The sequence below is a fragment of the Accipiter gentilis genome, chromosome 27, assembly GCF_929443795.1.
Source record: "Accipiter gentilis chromosome 27, bAccGen1.1, whole genome shotgun sequence".
Lineage (NCBI taxonomy): Eukaryota > Metazoa > Chordata > Aves > Accipitriformes > Accipitridae > Astur > Astur gentilis.
The window spans coordinates 9,659,190-9,681,984 of record NC_064906.1 but is presented as its reverse complement, the minus strand read 5'-3'; the positions used below and the strand labels follow the sequence as shown (position 1 = coordinate 9,681,984).

Here is a 22,795-nt window from a genome sequence, read left to right as displayed (position 1 = left end):
CTTTGTGAAGACCAGCAGGGATCCGGCACATGGATACCAACGCAACGCAAGGAATTTGCAAAGCAGATGCCCATCCAACGGTGTTTTGAGGGCAGATAAAAGGTGGGCATTAGGGCTCAACAGAAAATTTCAAAACTGATGAGCGTTTCTGTATTGGTCAGTGTGGCATAGCCCCCTTCCAGCTCAGCTGAGTGGTTCCCCGCCTTGGAAACCAGGATACCACAGGGAGGAATGACAGGAAAGCAGGCACACGCCAACACCCAGATTAACTGTTTAGACACGAGCAAAGAGATTCAAGCTGCTCAGGAGTAAAAACTCACCCCACAAAAAAATTAGCTGCCGTGTGAATAGCTGGGATCGTTTTTCAGAAAGGAGCAACAATGACTAGAACACCCCCAGAGCAGTGGGCCGTGGGCAGAAAGGCATTGAAACAGAACGCAGGATTGGGACTACAAATGCCATTGGTGCTATACACAATATGAACACCACTTGTGTGTCGGCCCTGCAGCTTATTGCCAACTACCTGGTGCACAACATGACAGACATTAGACCTCTACTGATCAGAGGTATTAAGAGGTGCTCCAGACTTTGGTCTAGGCAGTATTTTCCTTTTCCTTTAAAACTATATTCTGAACATGTTTTCTTTAGTGAAATTCATAGCCTTCTGTTGTGGTTTAAACCCAGCCAGCAACTAAGCCCCACGCAGCTGCTCACTCACTCCCCCACAGCGGGATGGGGGAGAGAATCGGAGCAGTAAAAGTGAGAAAACCCATGGGTTGAGATAAAGACAGTTTAATAGGTAAAGCAAAAGCCACGCGCACCAGCAAAGCAAAACAAGGAATTCCTTCCCCACTTCCCACGGGCAGGCAGGTGTTCAGCCATCTCCAGGACAGCAGGGCTCCATCACGCCTAACGGGGACTCGGGAAGACAAACGCCATCACTCCCAATGTCCCCCCTTCCTTCTTCTTCCCCCAGCTCTATACGCTGAGCATGATATCGTATGGCATGGAATGTCATATATATGGTCAGTCGGGGTCAGCTGTCCCGGCTGTGTCCCCTCCCATCTCCTTGTGCCCCCCCAGCCTCCTCACTGGTGGGGTGGGCTGAGAAGCAGAACAGCCCTTGGCTCTGGGTAAGCCCTGCTCACAACAGCGAACGCATCCCTGTGTTATCAGCACTGCTCTCAGCACAAATCCAAAACACAGCCCCGTACCAGCCACTAGGAAGAAAATTACCCCAGCCAAAACCAGCACACCTTCACTCTTACCCGAGGATATCATCCACTTATAGTTTATAACTAATATTAATAGTGGTGCATTTTGCATATTAGATGATGTAGTATTTACATCAAAATATTTCAACACCTTCTTTCATGTCACTCAGCAGCAATATATGCTGACTGTTCTGGAAAAGCAACTAAGGGACTATGAAAGGAATCCCTAGGCTCTTCAACAGTAGCAGTAGCAAAAGCTATATACTAGAAAAAAAAAAAAATCTTTTCATGGCCTCAAATTTTTTTTTTTTTTCTTGCTTTACTTGCTACCTGGAAAGAACCAACTCCACTGTGAAGACCACCCAGATAAAGATACTGGCTATGGAAGCTCTGCTTGGCATACGAAGCCTTCTAATAGAAGACAGTTATAAAAATAATCAAATGACTTAGGTTTTAGGGTTTTTTAAAACGCAGATTAATTTTTCCTGAAACACAATAATACGTAATCTACATAGGTTATAAGGAACCTAGCTTTCTCCTTTACAAACAGAAAATCGTTTATACTAGGTTTTTATTTCAAGCACACACTAAAATTATTATTCTTCACAAAAGAGGAAAGGGAGTGTCTGCCAATCAACATGACATGCTATTGAAAGACTAGCACTAATAGCTATGACAAGAGCAAACCTGTTTGAAGCAGAGTTGCTGCTGCTGCCTTTTTTTTTTCAGTATACCAGCCATCAAAAATAATGTTTTATCTGACTAGAAACGCAAGCAATATTCTGCTATATCTAGCAATGACAGATTTTTAATATTGTTTCAAATTACAGCATTAAAGTATTTTATTTAAACAGTGATAAACACTAAGAACGTAACTATTCCAAGACAAAAGTTAAATATGCTTGCAAACAAAACTGTATCCATTCTTTGGAGGCTTTACTTAAGGTATGAATTACAAGTTTCCATAGGTACTCAACTGACTTTTATTTCCATTATGTCATTGATAAATAGTATTCACTGATTTTATATTTTTGTAGCTTGATGAATTCAGAGAGCATAAGAGCAAACATGTTTTTATTATTTCATTGTTCCTCAGTTTTTCCAACTTTATATTTTCTATTAAAGAGTCAGAAGATGCAAAAGAAAGGATAAGAAAAAAAAGAAAAATTTAGAAGTAGAAAAGCACTAGGATACTAGTATAATTGCTATATTATCAGGTTATGTGTGTCCAATTCACATTCTGAATAAGTCTGCAGTTTCCACTTGGTAATACAGTTATACCTTGATAAAAATCACATAATAGATCACACCATAACTTTTAGCAATCAATTTTTTCTCTTAATAATTTGATAAATGTAGCTGTCAAGTGGGATAAAGATCACAATTTTATTTGGGATTAACTATTTGAACTTTCAGAATTCCGTTCATGAATATTGCAACTGTTACAACTGATAGGATCACAAGTTTGTCCTTTGTTGATGATGTAATCATGTTGCAGGTTGCTAGTACGGCCTTGTTTCTCAAAAGCTAAAGAAACTGAAAGAGAAACGTGTGGAGATCACAGTCTTTCAAAAAGTGCACTTAAAGTTTGGAAAAATATTTTTCAAACATGCATAAAAGAGACCTTGCAGTAAACTTTTCTCACTTCTACTGCTCTCTGGAGAGAACTAAAATATCCCTTAACTCTGTTCCCCTAATCTAAATAAGAAAAGAGCCCAGTTTAGTGAATAGATGATTAATTGAACTGTCTTTTCATCAATTTCAGATCTCAGGAGCCAATAACACAGTAAGGGAAGTGCCAACCAAAAGAGCAGAATTTCATAAGGATTCTTCAAACACCTTAAATAAATAAATGTATGTTCCAATGTATTTTATTAAGGATTTAATGACATACTAGAAAGAAACTTATTTTAGGCAAGTGTATCTCTACTCGGGTACTTCAGGCTCAAAGAGAGTAAGAATTTAGCACCGATGATGGGAATGTCATCTCTGTGAGGAAGAACACTTTGGGGGACTTGCACGTCTCCTCAGCTGTACCTTTGCTATTGCAACACCTAAGCACTTTAGATTGACAAACACGACCCTTATCAACAGGCTGTAGATTAACACTGTTTTAAGATTTAAAACCAGAAAGGACTATTAGATAATATTCTGACTTCTGGTATATCAAAGCCCCTTAAATAACACTTGATTAGTTTTGCAGTGAACCCAGCAACCTTGGGTCCTCCTAAAACCTATCTTCCAGAAAGACATCTGGTCTTCTCAAGGCTCAAAGGAACGCAACAAAGATAATTTCTTTTGCTAGTAGCTGCCAGAGCTTAATCGACCTCATATTTAAGTGTTTGCACCTTGTTTCTCATTTCAATTTGTCTGACTACACTTTCAGTAACTGATGTTTCTTAGGCTTTTCTCAGCTAGATTAAGAGTAGCTCATGTCTGGTATTTTCTCCCTGTGAAGCAACTCATACACTATAATCAAGTACCTATCTATCATTTTGGTCATGAATTATGTAACTCTTCAAGAGCACTAAGCGTTCAATCACCACGTAGGCAGCCAACTGCCAAAACACGATCGTCACGATCTTTGTTCTGTGGATGCCCAACCCCAGAGGCACCTATAATTTTCACAGAGGCACAGGCACACAAAGCTGTGCTTCCAAGCATTCCCCAAAACGCGTCTGTGCAGCGAGGGGAAGCGGCTCACGCTTTTAGTTCTGTCAGGATCCCTAAGAGTAAGCAATCCTCCACTCCTACTCACAGGGCCCAGGGTGGCAGACTCTCTCAGAGCATGCTGGATAACTTGAGCGCTTTGCAAGCATAGTATCACTTTCGAAGAAAAACCAGACTTACCAAAAAGTACAGTGAATTGATCTGTCTTCCCCGATTTATTTTTTTTAAAAGAAAAGACTTCCAAAAAAGATTTTTGTATGACTGCTAATTCTACATTAAGTCAAACATCTCCAAATTTTCTGTTTAATGTCTTAGCAGTTCCCTAGCCACATAGTTGACTGTTGTGAAGCCATTTTCAAGCAAAAGCTTTGTGACTTGAACTATGTAGGTGTTGCACCTATTTTGCACATGGGGAAACTCACAGCCAGCAAACCCACTATATCAGTCATTGAGTGAAAAACTGGGTTATTCTGATTTCCTAGAGTAGAACTCATTCGAGGAGATCACATTCACTTTTAACAGTGCAGCACAGAAGTAACAGTACAGAAAAAACCAGTATCATCGCACAACTTTCAACATGATCACGAAAACAACAGCAAGCAAACTGCTCCTCTTCTCTCTGAAGAGTTTTTTGCCTTATGGCCTGCTTAGTATCCACAAAAGACTACTATGCACACAGTGAGATGCCATGGTCTCTGCGGCTATTACAATAATGGAGATGTCAAGCCATAGATATTACACTCTTTGGATATAAATAATGCATCATAATAGTATCATAATGTTTATAAGACAGGAGTTTTAAAATGATAAACATTTAGTTCATACCAAAATTATCACTACCAAGTGATGCTGCTCCAGAGCAGACAAAGCACTGAGAAAGACAGCTGGATTACTGATCCCTTTCAAGTTCTACCACAGGTACGGGCCCCTTCCCTGTCCCACTTATCAAAGTATTCAGGTTCAGTTCAACTCAGTACTGAGATGTAGCGTCAGTTGGAAGAAAAAACATATCCAAGACTCTTGGAAATGTAATGCATACAAGAATCAATCCAAAGATTTCTTCAGCTTGCTTTGAGACTTGCCATAGACACAAGTCCACAGTGAGCAACTGGGAAGAATTTTCTTTATCAAATAATCTCATTTAAAAAAAATAAATTACTAAAATGATAGTCATCAACATGATAGGACAATTCACTCACTTATTGTATTAATTTTCCATTTGTAATGACAAATTTTCAGATTTGCGCATTGATAACAACAATAATAAGAATAGCTTCCATTGGAACCAAATTTCCGTAATTAAAACGTTAACTGCAGGAATCCTGAGCTTACTAGTAAGCCCACTTCTGTTCTAGAACAACTATAAAATCTATTGGTATCTTAAATGTGATTTTTTAAAAAGAAAATAAATGAATATTGTGGATAATCAACAATCACTGGATTTCTGGCTTTTTTTAAACAAAATTTTGATTTCAACACAGACCTTGAAAAAATGAGTCAGAGAATATCAAGAAACAGGCATAAAGCTCTTACAGAACAATCCACAAACAGATTTGATGATTTGTATAAAAAAAAAAGAGGTTAAATGTGTAAATTAGTATTTGAAATGTAATCTAGCAAATTCAATCCATAATTTTATGTGTATATGTATATATCTCTTTGTTGTTTTGTGTGCAATAAAGGCCTACTGTTCAAATGCAGTACATCTTAAAAGTTAAAGACAAAAGTATTCTCTAGGTTGTTATTGTTTTAAAATATATAATGGACTTCATAAGGTTTATAAGGGATACAGTTGTATAGTTAAATATCTCCCTCTATGACAGACCTATAGCAAAAAGAGGAAAGGAAGTCTGAAGATCTGGTTTTCTGGCATTTCCACATATCAATTCCTCACATTATATAGCATTTCAAAGATGCAGAACAGAAAGTGCCATCACCTATCAATTACAGTATCATCCTTACTCATGTAGAAGCTAACCAGTTCTGCCTTCTGCCTTCTACAGCCTCTCCCTTAGAAATGCAGCTTCTTCAAGCTCCTTGCTGCCGCTGACCCCATAAAGCAGTATAGTAGTTGCCAAAGAAAACTAAACAGACATTAGTATTAGACCATTATGTTATAAAGAGCATTAACTTTGAATTAGAAATCTAGCTGATAATCTTAATTTCACAGATGAGAAACAGATTTGATTTCTACTCCCAGCCGCATCCTAAAGGTACCCCACAGCTCTATTCTTCGTGGGTTGTGGCGAAGGAGTTTCTGACTGGTCCTGCGAAGTGGCTGGAGTTGGTGTCTGTCTCTTTGCCAGGGATGAGACTTACTCTATTTCTATTCTGCTTAAAGAAGCAAAGGGGCTGGCTTGCTTGTTACAAAGCAATATTAGAACAGAAAAGACAGACAAATATATTTAAGGTTTAAAAAAAAAAAAAAAAAAAAAAAAAAAAAAATCGATCTTGTATGACACTTTCATACTCCTATCATCCTAAAAGGTTCTATGTCATGTTGTGGATTCTCTGTGGGTGCAGCCAATGACCAATAAGTAATCAGTAACCGTGAACCAGACATAGAACAAATCTTATTTTTATAGGGGATGTTAGCCAAGGCACAGGAGTTATCCCCTCATTCCTCTAAAAATCTTCTCCAAAACCTTTAACTCTCAGGTGTCCAGCCGTCAGAAATGGATGGAAAAGAAGAAATGAACCCCCCCTTTAATTCAACTCTGATGTGAATGCACGATTACCACCTAGGTCCTGCTTTAACAGTGTTTCTTTCTGAAAGGAAAATACAGTATTGCCCTTTTAGTGACGGGATTATGCAAACAATATTTCAATGCTTTTGTTGTATACCAATTCTAGGCTAGCCTGGAAATAATTAAGTGACAACCAGTTCTTGCTAGTACTAATATGTTTGTCCAGTACCCTGTTTAGTGCAAGGGGATTTTTATAGTATAAGAATAAATGTATAGAAAATAGATATCATTAGCATACAACACTTTGATGACAGTTTTCCCATGTTGCCAAGACAAGCAAGTTGAATAGTTTTAACCACAGCATTCTGGAATGAGCAATTCATTTACCTAGATATAGTCTTGAACATGTAACGTGAAAATTTACACAGATTTTGTAATTTTGGAAAAATGTTAGTGATTCTACCAGTGTTATAGATGTGTTGTGTCTCTATATCTGTCTATTGAAAGAATTTTAATATTTCATATTATTTTAGATGGGATTATTGTAGTAAAAGTCCAACAGTGTCTGGATTTAAGCTCCGAGTTGAATATTCATTCAGTTTAGTGAGAACTATGGTGAAATGTGATCAGTTTTCTGACCTATTTTGAAATTGGTATTCCGCCAACTGGCATTTTGTTTGCACATCCAGATATTATCCACCATATGCTGACATGACATGATGATTGGTTCCAAAATGAAGTGGAATACTTGGCAAATAGAAATATATGGTACAAATAATACACTGCCTGTAGTCAGGAAAGCAAGCAGTCATTTTGGGAAGACTGAGAGGTTTTAAAATAACTTGAGTGTACACACTGCACAGAGCTGAATGAAAGCTCTCTAGGTCATGTTTTTTTACCGGTATGAGGACCTCAAAAATTATGAGATCAATTCCTTACAGAAGAAGATTCAAATCTGACACAGCAGTACTAATAGTACTACTTCAATAGACAATTAATTTGCATCTTAGGGAGAATTTGGCCCACGTAGCTTCCTCCTCTGGATTCCCCAACTCTTTCTTCTCACCATCTGTTCTTTTTTTCCCACTGCTCTGACTTGTCTTCCCGCCCAGTGATGTCGAAGTTATCAGACTCTCCTGAGTTAAGAACCTCTTGCCATTGAACTCTTATTTTTCTCCTAACTTGATGCTCCTATTAAACTTCTGCCTTCTATTCTGAACTGTACAATCTCTAAAATAAAAAAAAATTGTTCCTAAACAGGAAACACCCCAACTTTTTTCTTTTAATCCCTGTTTCCAAAGCAATGTTTTTGTTTTGCATTCCTTCAGTGACTTCCACATGTGCACTCTCTAACGTAAAGCCTCAAAATATATAAGTTATTGATTGATCTCCGTTATTCTATCTTTTAATGTCGAACACTGCCTGCTTCTTTGTAATGAAATCTAAGAATTTTTAAAGCAGTACATTAATTTGACTGTATTTCCAAAGGAATTTTGTTTTTCTGTTCTTGGTGGAATAGGGTGGGCAGAGGGACTTAATACAAATGTTAAAAAAATATTTCTCTATAAAAGTTCAACTAGATTTCAAAACGAGGCATCTAAATAGCGCACACTTCTGAGGTTTATGTACTGAACTGCAAGCTTTGCTTGTGAAACATGAATGGATTTCAGTGCTTAATGCATAACCTTCACCCCTTGTGAAAACTTCAAGAGGACTAAGCCCGTTTTAAAATCATGTTCTTCTTCAGAATAAATGATAATAACATAACAGCTAGCGTTCTTATTGCAATCCTTTAAGCATGCTCATATAGAAAAGAGAAGAATTTGTAAGCAAAGGGAAGAATGACCTTACCGGCATGCAAGTACGCCAGATCAGGATTTTCAATGTCTGGGTGTAGTTCTTTCAAGTGGTTACGAAACTCCACAGGGATATTGGTTCCATAGCTACATTTAGGACAGTTATACATTTTTACTCCTTCATGCTTTCCTGTATGCAAGATGTGTTTCCGGATATTTTCAGCACAGTTAGACCTAAAAAGTGATGAAAAAAAGAAGTTATATAGCAATTTATTCCCTACCAGTTGTTCAAATAAAACCTAGTATAATAACAGAAAATGAGTAGTCATTACTCATTTTTCACTATCTGCCCAATTTTTGCATCCTCTTAAGTTTTACATAAATGTTGTCCTTTGCATGAAGGCTCCCAAAGCTGTTTCAGGTTAACTGAGCAACACATCTGAACCAGAAGCATTTAAAAATGAACAATATTTTACCTTTGCAAAAGCCTTATATTTTTTTTCTTTATAGCAGTCAGCGAGAGACAAAAATTAAGCAAAAGTCTTTAACTTAACAAAACTGAAATGCACAGATGCTTGTTACGGTCCCAACATTTCCTACACAGTTTCTAGATTCCATAGGAGTTGCTGCACATGATTTTTGTAAGGATATTCCATCAACTCTCATCTCACCTCATGAACTGTTCCTAGAAAAGAGAATTGAGTTGTTCAAGTTTATACCTTTTTGAAAATACACACAGATTCTGATTTATATCTTAAGCATAGCCTTTGTGGAAGCAGTGGAGTTTTCATGCATAAAAGTCAGAATACACATACAATTAGTTTTATGTATTTCAAAGAAATGTTTCTAGTGATATTTCTGGGAAAGAAAAGTTAATAGAAAAAGATTTCACTTTTCTTTTATTCACAGAGATCCATGACATTACAGTAATTTTTAATTTCCAGTCTTCAAAATTTTGCAGTCTTATTCCAAAATTATTTTGTATTAGAATTTCCTACTTATTCAAAGTCTGTGATGAATTCCATATAAAATATCCTGCTTCTTCATTTATTTCAGTCAGAAATAACCATTATATTTATTCTTGAATCAAAGTAACAGCCTGCATACAAATTTTTTTTAGACATACTGTTCTGGTTTCGGCTTGGATAGAGTTAATTGTCTTCCTCGTAGCTGGTACAGTGCTATGTTTTGAGTTCAGTATGAGAGGAATGTTGATAACACTGATGTTTTCAGTTGGTGCTCAGTAGTGTTTAGACTAAAGTCAAGGATTTTTCAGCTTCTCATGCCCAGCCACTGAGAAAGCTGGAGGGGCACAAGAAGTTGGCACAGGACACAGCCAGGGCACCTGACCCAAACTGGCCAACAGTGTATTCCATACCATGGGACGTCATGCCCAGTATATAAACTGGGGGGAGTGGGGGTGGGGAATTGCCGCTCCAGGACTGGCGGGGTGTCGGTCGGCGGGTGGTGAGGAATTGCCCTGCGCATCATTTGTACGTTACAATCCTTTCATTACGGCTGTTGTCATTTTATTAGTGTTATCATTATCATTATTAGTTTCTTCTTTTCTGTTCTGTTAAACATTTCTTATCTCAACTCACGAGTTTTACTTCTTTTCCCGATTTTCTCCCCCATCCCAATGGGTGGGGGGGGAGCAAGCGAGCAGCTGCGTGGTGCTTAGTTTCTGGCTGGGGTTAAACCATGACATTTTCTTAGTACTGTACAATATTCGTGTTGTCAAACTAAAAGCAGTAATTCAGTTTAACTGAAAAAAGTAGAAACACTCAAGCAAACTATATAAATACATAATACTTTACAAATAGTCAAATAAGACAACAGTAGTATTTTGAGCAACTGACCGTTTACCTGTCACTGTTAGAAATACCACAGTAACAGGCACCTAAAAAAAGGACCCCCAAAATAAACGGGAAGTGGCAGCTTGAAGTTCTGTTGGAGTGCTTGTCTCTCCCTTGGAGATGGTCATAGTAAAGCTGATATCTGCCTTACAGTGCTGCCAAAGCTCACCCTCTGTCATGTCCATCTGCTATATACCAGTATAAAGATCAGACTTCTGAGAATGTCAGAGAAGACACTTATGTTCACTGAAAAATATGGGAAACATTGGTCCTCAGCATCTTTCAGGATTCAGCCCTAAAAAATTACAATGCTCATAAATGTTGTTAAAATGAAACATGTATTTTATTAAAAAAAAAAAAAAAAAAGGGATAGTGTACACGGCAATGAAAGCAGGAGACAATCTGGTAACCTTCTATCATGGCTTATACTTTAAAGGGCACTAGATTAAAGCAGAGCATACAAATCTGAAATAAAATATCTGTCCCCTTTTAGCTCAGCTCTCATACTATGTTAAGGAAAGATATGAAACTTTTTACTTTGAAATATTTCTGTGAAATATATAAAGGATCTGTAGAAACCTATGTAAGAGTTGTGAAGAAAACCCAGCCTGTTCAAGCCATAAAAGGCCAGTTCTATCTCCTTTGATTTGTGAATTTGCTACAACCACTTTAAATGGAGCCATCCCAAAGTCTCATTTATTTAGTCATCAGTAAAAATTTGTGACTAAACACACCAACATACTGCTATATTCATCGTGGGAAATAAAAAATTAAAAAATTATATTTTTCCATGTGACGAGGCCAGAAAGGCTTAATCAGAAATGAGGAATATGAGATCCTAAGGAATTACAAATGGCCTCTCGTATTAGGTTGCAATGCAGCAATTGCAATCAAAGTAAACCGTGAAGGTAACAACTGGCAAATCCAAGCACTTCTGAAGCCAAGTAATACCTTTAATATGACATGACAAAAATGTACTGCATATAAAATGTTTTTTTAATTATTCAGTGTGCTTTGAATGTCTGTTTTATTAGGAGTCTCCTCTTGAGTACTGTACAAGTATGTTGTTACACATCTGACAAAAAACCCCCACCGAAATTCTGTGTATGTGTGTACTTGCATCACTTCATCTCATCTGAATAAATGAAGAGGTCTGTGATTTTAAACAGCACTGTATTTTCATTAAAGCTATGCCATGATAAACATCTAACTAAAATATTATAGTGTTGCGATAGTGATGATAGTTAAGCATTTGACAGGCTTTGTGTTATACGATTAACTTCCAGGAGTTTATAAACTTTGAGATAAAAATTCCCTTTGTTCTGAAATTTGGCAACTTAGAGCCCAGCCCAAAATACATTGTTTGAGTAAAGTCTTTCTGTTTTTTGAGTTCCACTCTGAATTACAGCCACAAACAAATAAATGCAGCTTTTAAGAGGCTAGCCTGTGTTCCAGCAAGGCTAGAACAGAGGTTTCTAAGTTAAATTACTATTATCATTTCTTAACATAAGCATGCTTTTGTCCTTAAGATCCATTTTCTATTTTGAAAGTCAAATGTATATATTTCTGGCAATTTTTCCATGCTCTGCAATAACAGGAAGGGAACTCATTAGGGAGCCTTAATTAGTCTAAAGCTATAGTCTATGGGTTTATATTCAACGCTGATGCAGAGAAATAGAACATAAACTTTGTTTTTATTTCATGTCTTGCAGTGAGTCTTATCAGACATGAAGAATGGCTTACGTCTCGATGCATAGCCCACAAAAATTCTATTAAACTGGAAGGCTTGCATAGAGTTTTCACTCCCCTGTCAGTGCTATACATGGTGAAAGAGGAGATGGGATATGTTACTAAGGCACGTTGCAGATGAACAGGACACGTGAGGAGCTGAAAAGCTCAGCCCATACTTCCCAAGCAACAAGCCTGTACGAATGCCTCCATCAAAGACTGATATACTGGGAAGGGCATAGGCCTGCTTGCCACTGCACTCATCCAGGAGAGCTCCCACACTTCTGTAAAGGACTATGCTGTGGAGTAAGGGAGATGGATGGCAAGTTTCTCCTGAGAAATGCAGCTACTGCTTAAGACGAAAGGAAAACCTCTTTTGGCTGAAGATAAAAAAGGGCTTTTATCTCTAATGTTCATCGCACAGTGATGCATTCACATTGCTGTTCTAACTGCACATTTCATGCTGCCATTAGAAGTCCATTCCCACCAACCAGTTACTCGTCTTTCTTTTGCTGCTGTCAGTAAAATAAAGTTGCTGCATATTCAAGTATCATAAACTGGAAATGACTTGTCAATTGTAAATTGTACTTTAGTCACAGAATCACAGAATGGTTGAGGTTGGAAGGGACCTCTGGAGAATGCCTGGTCCAACACCAGGGCCAGTTTCCCAGGACTGTGTCCAGACAGCTTTTGAATATCTCCAAGGATGGAAACTCCGCAACCTCCCTGGGCAACTTGGCCAATGCTTAGTGACCCTCAGAGTGGAAACATGTTTCCTGATGTTCGGATGGAACCTCCTGTGTTTCAGCTTGTGCCCATTGCCTCTTGTCCTGTCACTGGGTACCACTGAAAAGGAGTCTGGCTTTTTGCACCCTCCCCTCAGGTATTTGTGCACATTGATGACATCCCCCCCTAAGTCTTTTCTCCAGGCTGAACAGTCCCAGCTTTCTCAGCCTCTGCTTATTTGAGACGCATGCTCCAGTGCCTTCATCGTCTTAGTGCCCCTTTGGTGGACTCTCTTAACTATGTCCCTGTCTCTTTTGTATTAGGGAGACCAGAACTGGACCCAGTGCTCCAGGTGTGGCCTCACCAGTGCTGAGTCGAGCGGAAGGATCACTCCCCTTGACCTACTGGCAGCAATCCTCCTAATGCAGCCCAGGATACAGTTAGCTTGCTTTGCCAGGAGCGTGTGGGTGGCCCACGCTCAACTCGGTGTCCACCAGGACCCCCAGGTCCTTTTCTGCAAAGCTGCTTTCCAGCTGGGTGGCCCGCGGCATATAGTGGTGCCTGGGGTTGTTCCTCCCCAGGTGAAAGACTTTGTGCTTCCCCTTGCTGAACTTCATGAGGTTGCTGTCAGCCCATTTCTCCAGCCCGTCGAGGTCCCTCTGGATGGCAGCATGACCCTCTGGTGAATCAGCCACCCCTCCCAGTTTTGTGTCATCTGCAAACTTGCTGAGGATACACTCTGCCCCATCATCCAGATCATTAATGAAGATGTTGAAAAGGACTGGACCCAGTATTGACCCCTGAGGTACACCACTAGTTACTGGCCTCCAACTAGACTTCATGCCACCGATCACCACCCTCTGGGCCCAGCTGTTCAACATGAACAACGTATCCAGAAAAGATTTAAGTTACTTTTGATGTTGTTGTCACTTTGTAAGCAAATCTCAGAATACTGACAACTACCTAGACAGGAACAGCAAAAAAAGCTGTGTGGGTATTATAACAGTGAATAATACTCAGCTTCCAATGAATATCTCCAGTGGCACCTACTACAATAAGGCTCAAAGCTTCTGCACAATGGGGCCTAAAGCAAAATTCCCTGTTCCAACAGTTTAATCAAGTTTGCAGTGGTGACTGTGCTTGCACAGGCATCATCCACAGAGTGACAAGGAAGCCCAATGCCACATGCCACCACACTTCGCATCCTCGTCTGCTTCTTAGCAGCATTGATCTGCTTTGCTGCAAGAGTGGGATAAAGTGGAAGGTTAGGAGTAGAATAAAATGCCCAGACATTTTGTCAGTGTGAGAAGCTGTTGTCTTTGTTTACTTTGTCTTCCCTCTCCCACTGCCTCTCTCCTATCCTTATATATATATATATATATATATATCAGTTCTGTTACCAAAAAACAGGGCATTGTGCCAAGAGGAAGAAACAGAGTGCCTGGTCTACAGAACAGTGGGAAAATACACACTCCTGGTGCACAGGACAAAAGTTCTCAAAACTGCCTTGCTCGCCAGGCCAGAAAATACCGTTGTTCCTCTAGCCCCTAAAAGTAGTGTAACTCTGCCCCTATGAAGACATTTTCTCCGTTGCATTGGCAAGCTATAGCGTGCCGCTGACCAGACTCCTCAGCAAAACTAGGTCTACTCCACTGAAAACAGCAGCACTCTTTGGGGTTCTGGAATGGCAGAGCACAGATGTGCACTTTGCAGGAGGCAGAGGCAGGAGTGCGAAGTCAGCAGCAGGGAAAAACGGGTGGAACGATGAGCCCTGGAGCAAATTTGTGCCAGGTGGGGAATTGCCAGCCTGAAGGTCCCCACAGTAAGTGCTATCTGCAGTCATTATTCCCCCACCATCTCTTCCTTCTCTGCCGTCTTGCTGGGCTCCGCCAGCCAGCCAGTCTCGCCAGCAAGCAGTACAAGCCGTAAGATGCCAGGGATTCGGGGATCCCTTCCCCACGCAGAGGGGCTCAGCCCCAGCCTCGTGGCTGGATGCAGGGGGTCACGCTCTGTAATCCTCCTCCCAGCCAGCAGCACTGGCTGATCAGCCCGTGTAAACAGCTGAATTCAGTAGCTAACTGCAGAGCTGTGGCTGCCAAGCACAAGAGCCATTTGCTGTCCCCATCTTTTACATGGCATTTTGGATAAAAATCATGAAGTAAGAGAAATTCACAAAACATCTTCTGTTAATTCTAAATTTGCCTGTACAGAATAGAATATTTTCTAAGGGTTTGTACATGAGAATACATTAGCATTGTATTCAACAGCTAAATGAAATATAACAGGAAGCAACCTATTTTTATTAAGATGTTTTACTAATAGGGAACTGAAATTAGAACACTCTTCCATTATGCAGTGCCTGACATTTTCAGAAAGATGCTTACTGCAAGACGTGGAAATGGAACGTTTCAGAGGTGCAAATGAGGCAAAATGTTAATTAACTAGCCCACTAAGTTTTAAAAATTTTAGCACCTTGCAGGGCTCTTATTCGCACAAAATAAACCTTTTTCAGAAGGTTTCTTCAGGAAACTAGGTACAAACATCCTCTTTCTGCAGACAAATGCATATAATCTAAAGGACTTACAGCAGCTCCACGGATGTCACTACTTAAAACATAAAAACAAACACAGCGATACAGCCAACCAATTGAAAAGATTTCTATTTTTCCCCTCTTCATCAGTATGAATCAAGTTCACTCTCATACGGAGAGCACTCTGAAGGTTCTCTGCACTGTTTATAGCCCACTATGCAATCTGCAAGAAGTACATAGAAACTGTAGTATTTTGATTGAAAAGTAGCAAAGTCCCCAGATACTTTCTTCCAGAAATAAAAGCAGTTATGTTGAAAGCAAACTTCTCATGAAAGCGGTATGTACCATCATAGATTCTTAACCTCAGTTATTCACCAAAAATTTGCAGGTGTTTCTTTCACAGAAAATGCCATCTAACTTGGAAATCTGTCTTTAAATCAAAACTGCAATAATGTAATTACACTAGAAAAGGAGAGCCATCGATTCTTAGAAACACAAAGTCATACGGAACATTTAGCTTGACCTCATAGATAAGCGCAGTTCATAAAAAGTTTACCCGGTGATTCTTTCCTCAAACCCTAACTCTTTTTAGTACTAAAACATGATTTTTCAGAGACACCCTGAAATCTGATGAAAATCGCAGGCAAATTACTCTGTAGTTGATCATTCTCACTTTTACAAACTATCATATTTCTTATACTCCTACATCCAGCTAACAGGTAGTGTTACATTTCAAACACATCTAGCTCAGCTGAAGAATCCTCTGCTATCTGGGCATCTAGTGGATGGGCCACAGAGACCCAGTTCCTTTCATCTCACTTTGGGAAACTGTCAGATCCTTCCTAAACTCTTTTCAATTGTAAATATCGCTTCAAGCTTTGAATACTAGAGTGCATACTACAGCAGCACTGCATACATGAATGCCATGACTTTCCCCACGCTCAGTATTTTCCAGTTCCCAGAGCTCCTGGATACTCCTCAAAGCACTAAGAGCTCCCGTTCACTCATTTAAGTGCAAGGACCTTTCAGGTTTTTTTCAGCGTTACTGCTTCCCAAAATACAACCCTTCTAGCCTGCCTTTATTTCTTGCTTGCATTAAACTGTATGAAAACTAGCACTCAGTAGAGTGATGGTAAACAACCTAACGGGCAATATTTTCTTGACAGGAAAGAAACAAATACCTCAGTCTGTGGTAATTACTTTATACAAACAGGCTTATTCAGTCAAAACCTTCACAATGACAGTCACTCTGCCCAACTTCTACTAGGCAAAAACCCAGACAAACCAACCAACCAAAAATTCTTCCCAGAGTACTCCAGATTTATCTACATTTCTGTTTTTAAAATAAAATAAACTGAATGCCAGTTAACACAAATGAGCTACAACATTATACACAATCTGCATATACCACTGGCATTCGATTCAGACCACAAGTTTAAAAATTAAAGTATTGGCTTACCTCCTTAGTGCTACAGGTCAACACAGTATTTCACAAGAATTAATAAAAAATAGCAAAATATCATGGCCAAAAATACATTCTGAAATGTGTTGAAACTAACATTATAAAACTGTAATTATTATTACACATTAACACACATATATACGTGCATATCTATCTATCTATATATATACACATGAGAAATGTGGCACAGTTTCTCAGTCATCTTACTAGCATACTTAGGTTACTTTTTCCTTGCTCTTTTCCTTTAAAAGCAAAAAATCCTACCTTTTATTTAGGTTTTAAATGACTGGGGAACAATCACATGAATACAAGCGCTAGCGCTCTGCAACCGACCTCAATTATCAAGTGACTTATGATACTATTGCCAGAATTAGCAGCATACCACTCCATGGGAACTCGGGAGGTCAGCTACAACGTACCCAGTGCCAGCTCAGTTCTGCCGATGTCACTGCTGGCAAATATCTCTCTATGCTATTCATAAAGACCTCTGGTGGATAGTGGCAATGAACTGCTTGGGGACAGCAACGTCTTTACCACTATAGCTGTTTCTGCAGTGAACATTTGCCCACAGCTGATGCTTTTGAACCATCCACGTTGTCATAAAAGTGCATGCCCGACAATCTGGTGGCCACATGTATTGCCATGTACTGCCATGTATTGCATGTATTGCCACTCAGAAAATATGAAGTAGCTCATAAAAGAGAGTGTATTACATTTACATGTTTTAATGAGATTTTACGATACAGTCAGTTTCACAAAGAAAATAAGAAAAATGTATTTGGGATTTATTCTGACAGTATTATAGTAACACCCAGGGATAATAATCGTAATGTTTTCTGCTTTTCTACATTTATAGCTTTGCATTTTTTTCTGTAATGATCTATTTGTTATGACATACAGTATGTGTGACAGATGTCCAATGCTGGCTGCTAAAAAGTAGCAGAGCCCTGTAGGGAAGCAGCAAAAACTTGTGCGTCAGCACTGGAAATGATGGAAGATTGATAATTACTGCTTGTGTCTCAGCTCCACTCAGCAGACTAGCATATCCAAACTGTAATCTGGCCACAGATCTACTGTTGTATTTACAATGTATTGGAATAAAAATTCCCAGTTTCAAATAATTGATTATTGGAAATACGTGTGATACAAGAAGTTGAATACAATAGCCAGAATGCATGCTTTTAAAGGCAATTTCGGGGTAGTTGGAGATTCTGAAGGGAAATAAGAAGTGATGTACTCTAGTCTTGTCTACTTCTGAAGAATCTGTAAAGCCAGGTTACAACCCTGCAAAGTGAACAACCACCAAAGTATAAAGGCAGTGCTGGCATATAGATCTACTCATGAATTTTCAGTCAAAATGTTTTTCTAAAAGAAAAAAAAAAGTTTCGTTCACAACAAAGAAAACCTTATTTTTGCAAAAAAAAAAAATATCTCTGATTCCAAGGAAATAATGGTTCCCCGTCTTAAATACTTCCGTTAATTTTGCTTTCTACAGGAAGACAAAGAAAGAAAGAGAAACCTTTTAGGCAGAAACCTGCAAATTATGTCCAAAGTACTAGACTTGAGAGGAGCAGGTGGAAAGGGTGCAGAAAGGCAGGGAGACGTGCCTCAGCTCTTGACCTGTGCTGTGGTCCCCACTGTCCCCGGAGGTGTTGTGCAGAGCTGGGCTGCTCAGCTTCTGAGTCTGCCCAAGGAGCTCTTTGGAGAAAGCCTCGGTGTCTCCTACTGACTAAAGAAGAAAGAAAAAAAAGCAAAACCAAAAAAAAAAAAAAAGGCAATTTTTCACAGGACTGATCTGCTACCAAAAACTCTCCATACCATTTGCTAGAACTCCTGGCTTCTGCGTTGCTGCAGGCAGAGTGCGCTCTGTAATGGCCTGGCTCAAGGGCCCTCTGGATCCGCCTGCCTGCAGCGTGAGGGATGCTGAGGTCTGCTGTGCACGGTGCACTGCTGCACCGTGTCAGCCAAGGTTTAAGCGGCAGAAATAGCAGGTGGAGTTCATCTATTTCACAGTAACTGAGAATAATCACTCCATTGTTCATGGGCTTCCTCCCTCCCCCTTTCCTTTCGTGTTGGAGCAGATGGCATAAAAAAGAAGTTGGTCTGAGAAACAGCATCTCTGCAGCGGTGTAAGGATGGAGACTGGGCTTTAAGTATCATAGGCCCTGATTTAGCAAGGTACTTACGCACTTGTGCAGCTCAAGTACAAGAAGCCCCATTGACTTCAAAAGAATGACTCACAAGCTTAAATTTATGTACATGATCAAATACTTTGCTGAAATGAGGCCATGGAAAGCATTCATTTTTTAAAAAAAAAGCTAGGATGAATTTAATTGAAGACACGCATTTCCTTTCAACATCAATTTTTTTCCCTATTGTACTTCTTTTAATGACCACATAAAGTAACTGAACAATTGTGTAGAATCTGTTTGTATATCCTCAGGAACCCGTAAAGTATATTCACAAATATAAAAGTGCAGACGGAGCCTAAGAAAGGGTGTGGAGTCCATAGGCTGCACAAGATGAAACTGGACTCCTAATGCTGCTGGAGTCAGAAATGATAGCAACAGACCCTAAAGGCTGCCTGTCAATCTCAGATGCAGATGGTACTTCTTCCAACTGGCCTTTGTGTCAGTTTCTTCAGCCATTTTAGTGACAACACGGCTCCCTAGAGGGCAGATCCTGTTGCTTTGCAGCCTGGATTCATACCCAGGGCACTGTGGTCTGTACGATCTCCGCTCAAAGTAGGTTTTTTTAATGCTAATACATTGTCTCTTCTTGCCCTATCCCAGCCCCACCCCCCCCATGCAAAGAGAGACGGTTGTTTTCTTTCTGATTTCAAATGTTCTAATTTATCAAAGGAATAACCATTAATTGTCTGAAAGATTCACTTTTGTTATGCATGCCAAAGGTATATATAAAATACCTGCTAATAAAATTTGTTGATGACCCTGTAATTGGTAGCATGATTAATAACGATGACACTGCAGTCATACAGAGCAGTTTCACAAGCCAGGCCTGTTCAAACAAAACGCATGCACATACAACTACATGTTAGGTCTCCCAGCTTTGCACAACGCATGCAAGTAACTTACAGAATGCAAGAATGCTGTGAAAAGCTGTGACACTGAAAATGATTTAGGGATTAGTCAACCAATGGTTTAATGTGAGCTTCCAGTGTGAGGCTATAAGCAGAAAGGTCCCATGTCATCTTTAGATGTATAAGCAAGGAAGTAGCAAGCAAATGTGTAAAGATGTAATGTTCTTTTTATGACACTGGAGAAACTAATTCTAGAATATCTAATTGTCATATTACTGCCTATATTTTAAAAAGGAAACAGCCAGACACAAAGTGATTATAATAGAAATACAAGTTAAGAGGAAAAAAACCCCAAAACACTCAAATAAAAAAAACACCAAACAACAAAAAACAACCCAGACTCTGTTTTGCTTATTACACTTGAGCTTGTGGCATGAGTAACTTAACAGGGAATAAATGTGTGATTAAGGGACACCTTAACTTAGAGAAAACCTGTAACAAAACCAAAACCAATGACTACAAATCACAGTCAAATTCAAATGAGAAATAAAGCACAATTTCTTCAGCACTTACAGCAATTAACCTTTCACACAAGGGGAGTGGGTTCTCCAACTTTGGATGTTTTCAGATCAAACCTGAATGTCTTTCTAGACAATAAAATTTAGTCAAACACAAGAGGCCCAGTACAGAGCAAATTAGAAAAAAACCTATGCACTTTGTTTTATGTAGAAGGTCAGACTAGCTGAGCTTAAGGCTTTTTCTGGGCTCAAAGTCTACAAGAAGTACAGTTTAAGTCTGAAAAATGTCATTGTGAGGTCAGACATTTATTGTGTTTCCATGATGTCATGGAAATTTGTTCAGTCTGCAAATTAAAATATATTCTTCCTGGCTGTCAATACTGCAAAACCATCTTAGGTTCTGAAAGTCAAATTTGGTTCTTTAGTTGGAGGTATGATTGATTATCCGATCTAAAATCTGCCTTGAAAGTATGTATTGGAGAAACATCATTCTCTTCAGATTATGTTCTCATAATGCCACTGTCTGCACGAATATAAGTAAATGCAGCATTTGGCTCTGTATTTTGAGCTTACTTCACAGTCATCATTCACCCCAGGAGAACGGGTTTTTAGAGTAGGGAGCAAGCAAAACTTAATTTTTGTTCCTATAAGAGTACATTTGCCTACAAGGACGCCCTGCTCCTCAGTAAGAAATTGCAGTTTTCATGTAGCTAGATTTTCACAGTAGACCTACACATCAAGTTCAATGTGCTGTGTACTTCATCAAGAGATACTGAAATGGAATACTGTTGAATGAAAGCACTGAACTATGTATTTGACTTACCTAGCATACCTTCTGCATATATGCAGAGTGAAATGCGTAAGACAGCTTCTAGCACTTCTACTTCAGACTATTCAAAGCCCCATATAAGCTGTCTTGTAAAAGCATTAGCTTAAAATTGGACCACCCAGAACAGATAAATTATTACTGTTCTTTCAACTATACACAATTATGTCTAAGTATTAGACACAGTATTTAAACTAGATGAGAAATCAGGACAACGCTGTAAATCTATTGATTGAGAAGAATAGGAACTGCCTGAATGGCATTGCTTCAAAAAGCTGATCTAGTACCCAAGAAGAAAATTTAAACACCAGGGAAAAGCCTTCTGAATGCCAATAGAATTCTATCATATTAAGGAGTTTTACAGAGCAATGCCAAATAAATTAGCCTATGATCATGTATGCAAAGGGTCCATCTTAAAAAAAAGCACGTAAAAAATAAACCCCATCACATTACATGAAAATAAACTTCTTTCATTTAGTATAGATGGTGTTATGGACTTGCCTTTTTTTCCCCACAGAGGGTTAACAAGAAAAGAAGGAAAAATGGTAAAATATGAAACTTGTTCTTTGGCTTCATCTTTCACATTCCTGTATCATACTACAGCAGAAACTAATGAACTTGCTCATCTTTGAAAGCCCTTTTGCATGCTTCTTCCTTCACCCTTAACTCTGATCCTTGCAGATCTTCCCTTATGTGTGTGCCAATTTTACTGGTATAATATGTGGACTTTTATTAGTTGTGTTCTGATGATTTCTACTGAGAGATACTTAAAGCTTATACAAGTCAAAAACTATTTTATCACTTCTGAAGAAAACTAATAGGGCAGAGTCACTGAATGATAAGAGAGAGAGACCACTGAATTTATTTAATAATCCATGTCCATTTCACAAAAATGGCCTGTGTAATCTTTTTAAAAATAATAACCTGTTCATTTCAGACCTTGCACAATGCTTCTCTTTGTCCCTTGTAAGTCTCTCAAATGTCTTATTTTAAAGGAATATATAGTACTCCCGGAAGACATTTTCCCATTTCTATTCTCTTCAACTCCTGTGAGCCCTTGTTCTGTGTGATAAGGCAATCTCCTTCGGGATCTGAGCTGTGTAGTTTCGCACCACGAGTGACAAGGACTCGACTTGAATAACTGCTGTGCGCAGGTTGTAATTATGTCAGCTGGAGTGTTGAACAAGGGGACTGATTAATGTGAGCCCCAGCCCAGGCACAGTCCCTATCAAAACCTTCGTGCAGGCCAGCAGTGGGGATGGGTTAAAGCAGAAAGACAAAACATGCTGTATCGTCCATGATAGATGAATTGCTCCAACAGTCTTCAGGCAGATGTTCCAGGACAGTATAATATACAATTACTCTGCCTTATCACCTTCCCAGGGACAATAAAGCTTCCTCCTTCTATAGCTCATGTGAGTGAAGGCAAAATTAGTTTTACTTTTACAACACTGACTCACTTATCATGTTGCCTTGATTGTGCTTTTACAGCTAAAGAAAACATATATTCCACTCTTAAACTAAAAAAAAAAAAAAAAAAAAAAGAAACAACCACCTAAAAAACCCCTGCACTCCTCACCTTTTATATAAACCCAAATGATTCCTCTGAATCTATTTTGCATCATAGTAATACAGTCCTTAAAGGGCTAATTCAGTACGTTATTCTAGGGAACACAACTAACTTTAGAACAACTGGAGCTATTCATATGCTTAATGTTATAAGTATGTATACAAAGGTACAT

At 39.0% G+C, this 22,795-nt stretch overlaps 1 protein-coding gene across 1 annotated transcript in view; it reads right to left on the bottom strand.

Annotated features, from left to right (window-relative positions):
• Nucleotides 1-22,795, bottom strand: part of ZNF407 (zinc finger protein 407) — a 349,254-nt gene that overhangs the window by 92,666 nt on the left and 233,793 nt on the right. Inside the window, exon 8 of the mRNA XM_049830283.1 lies at nucleotides 8,423-8,601. Coding sequence (XP_049686240.1) covers nucleotides 8,423-8,601 — 179 coding nt within the window. The remainder of the gene's footprint in view (nucleotides 1-8,422; nucleotides 8,602-22,795) is intronic.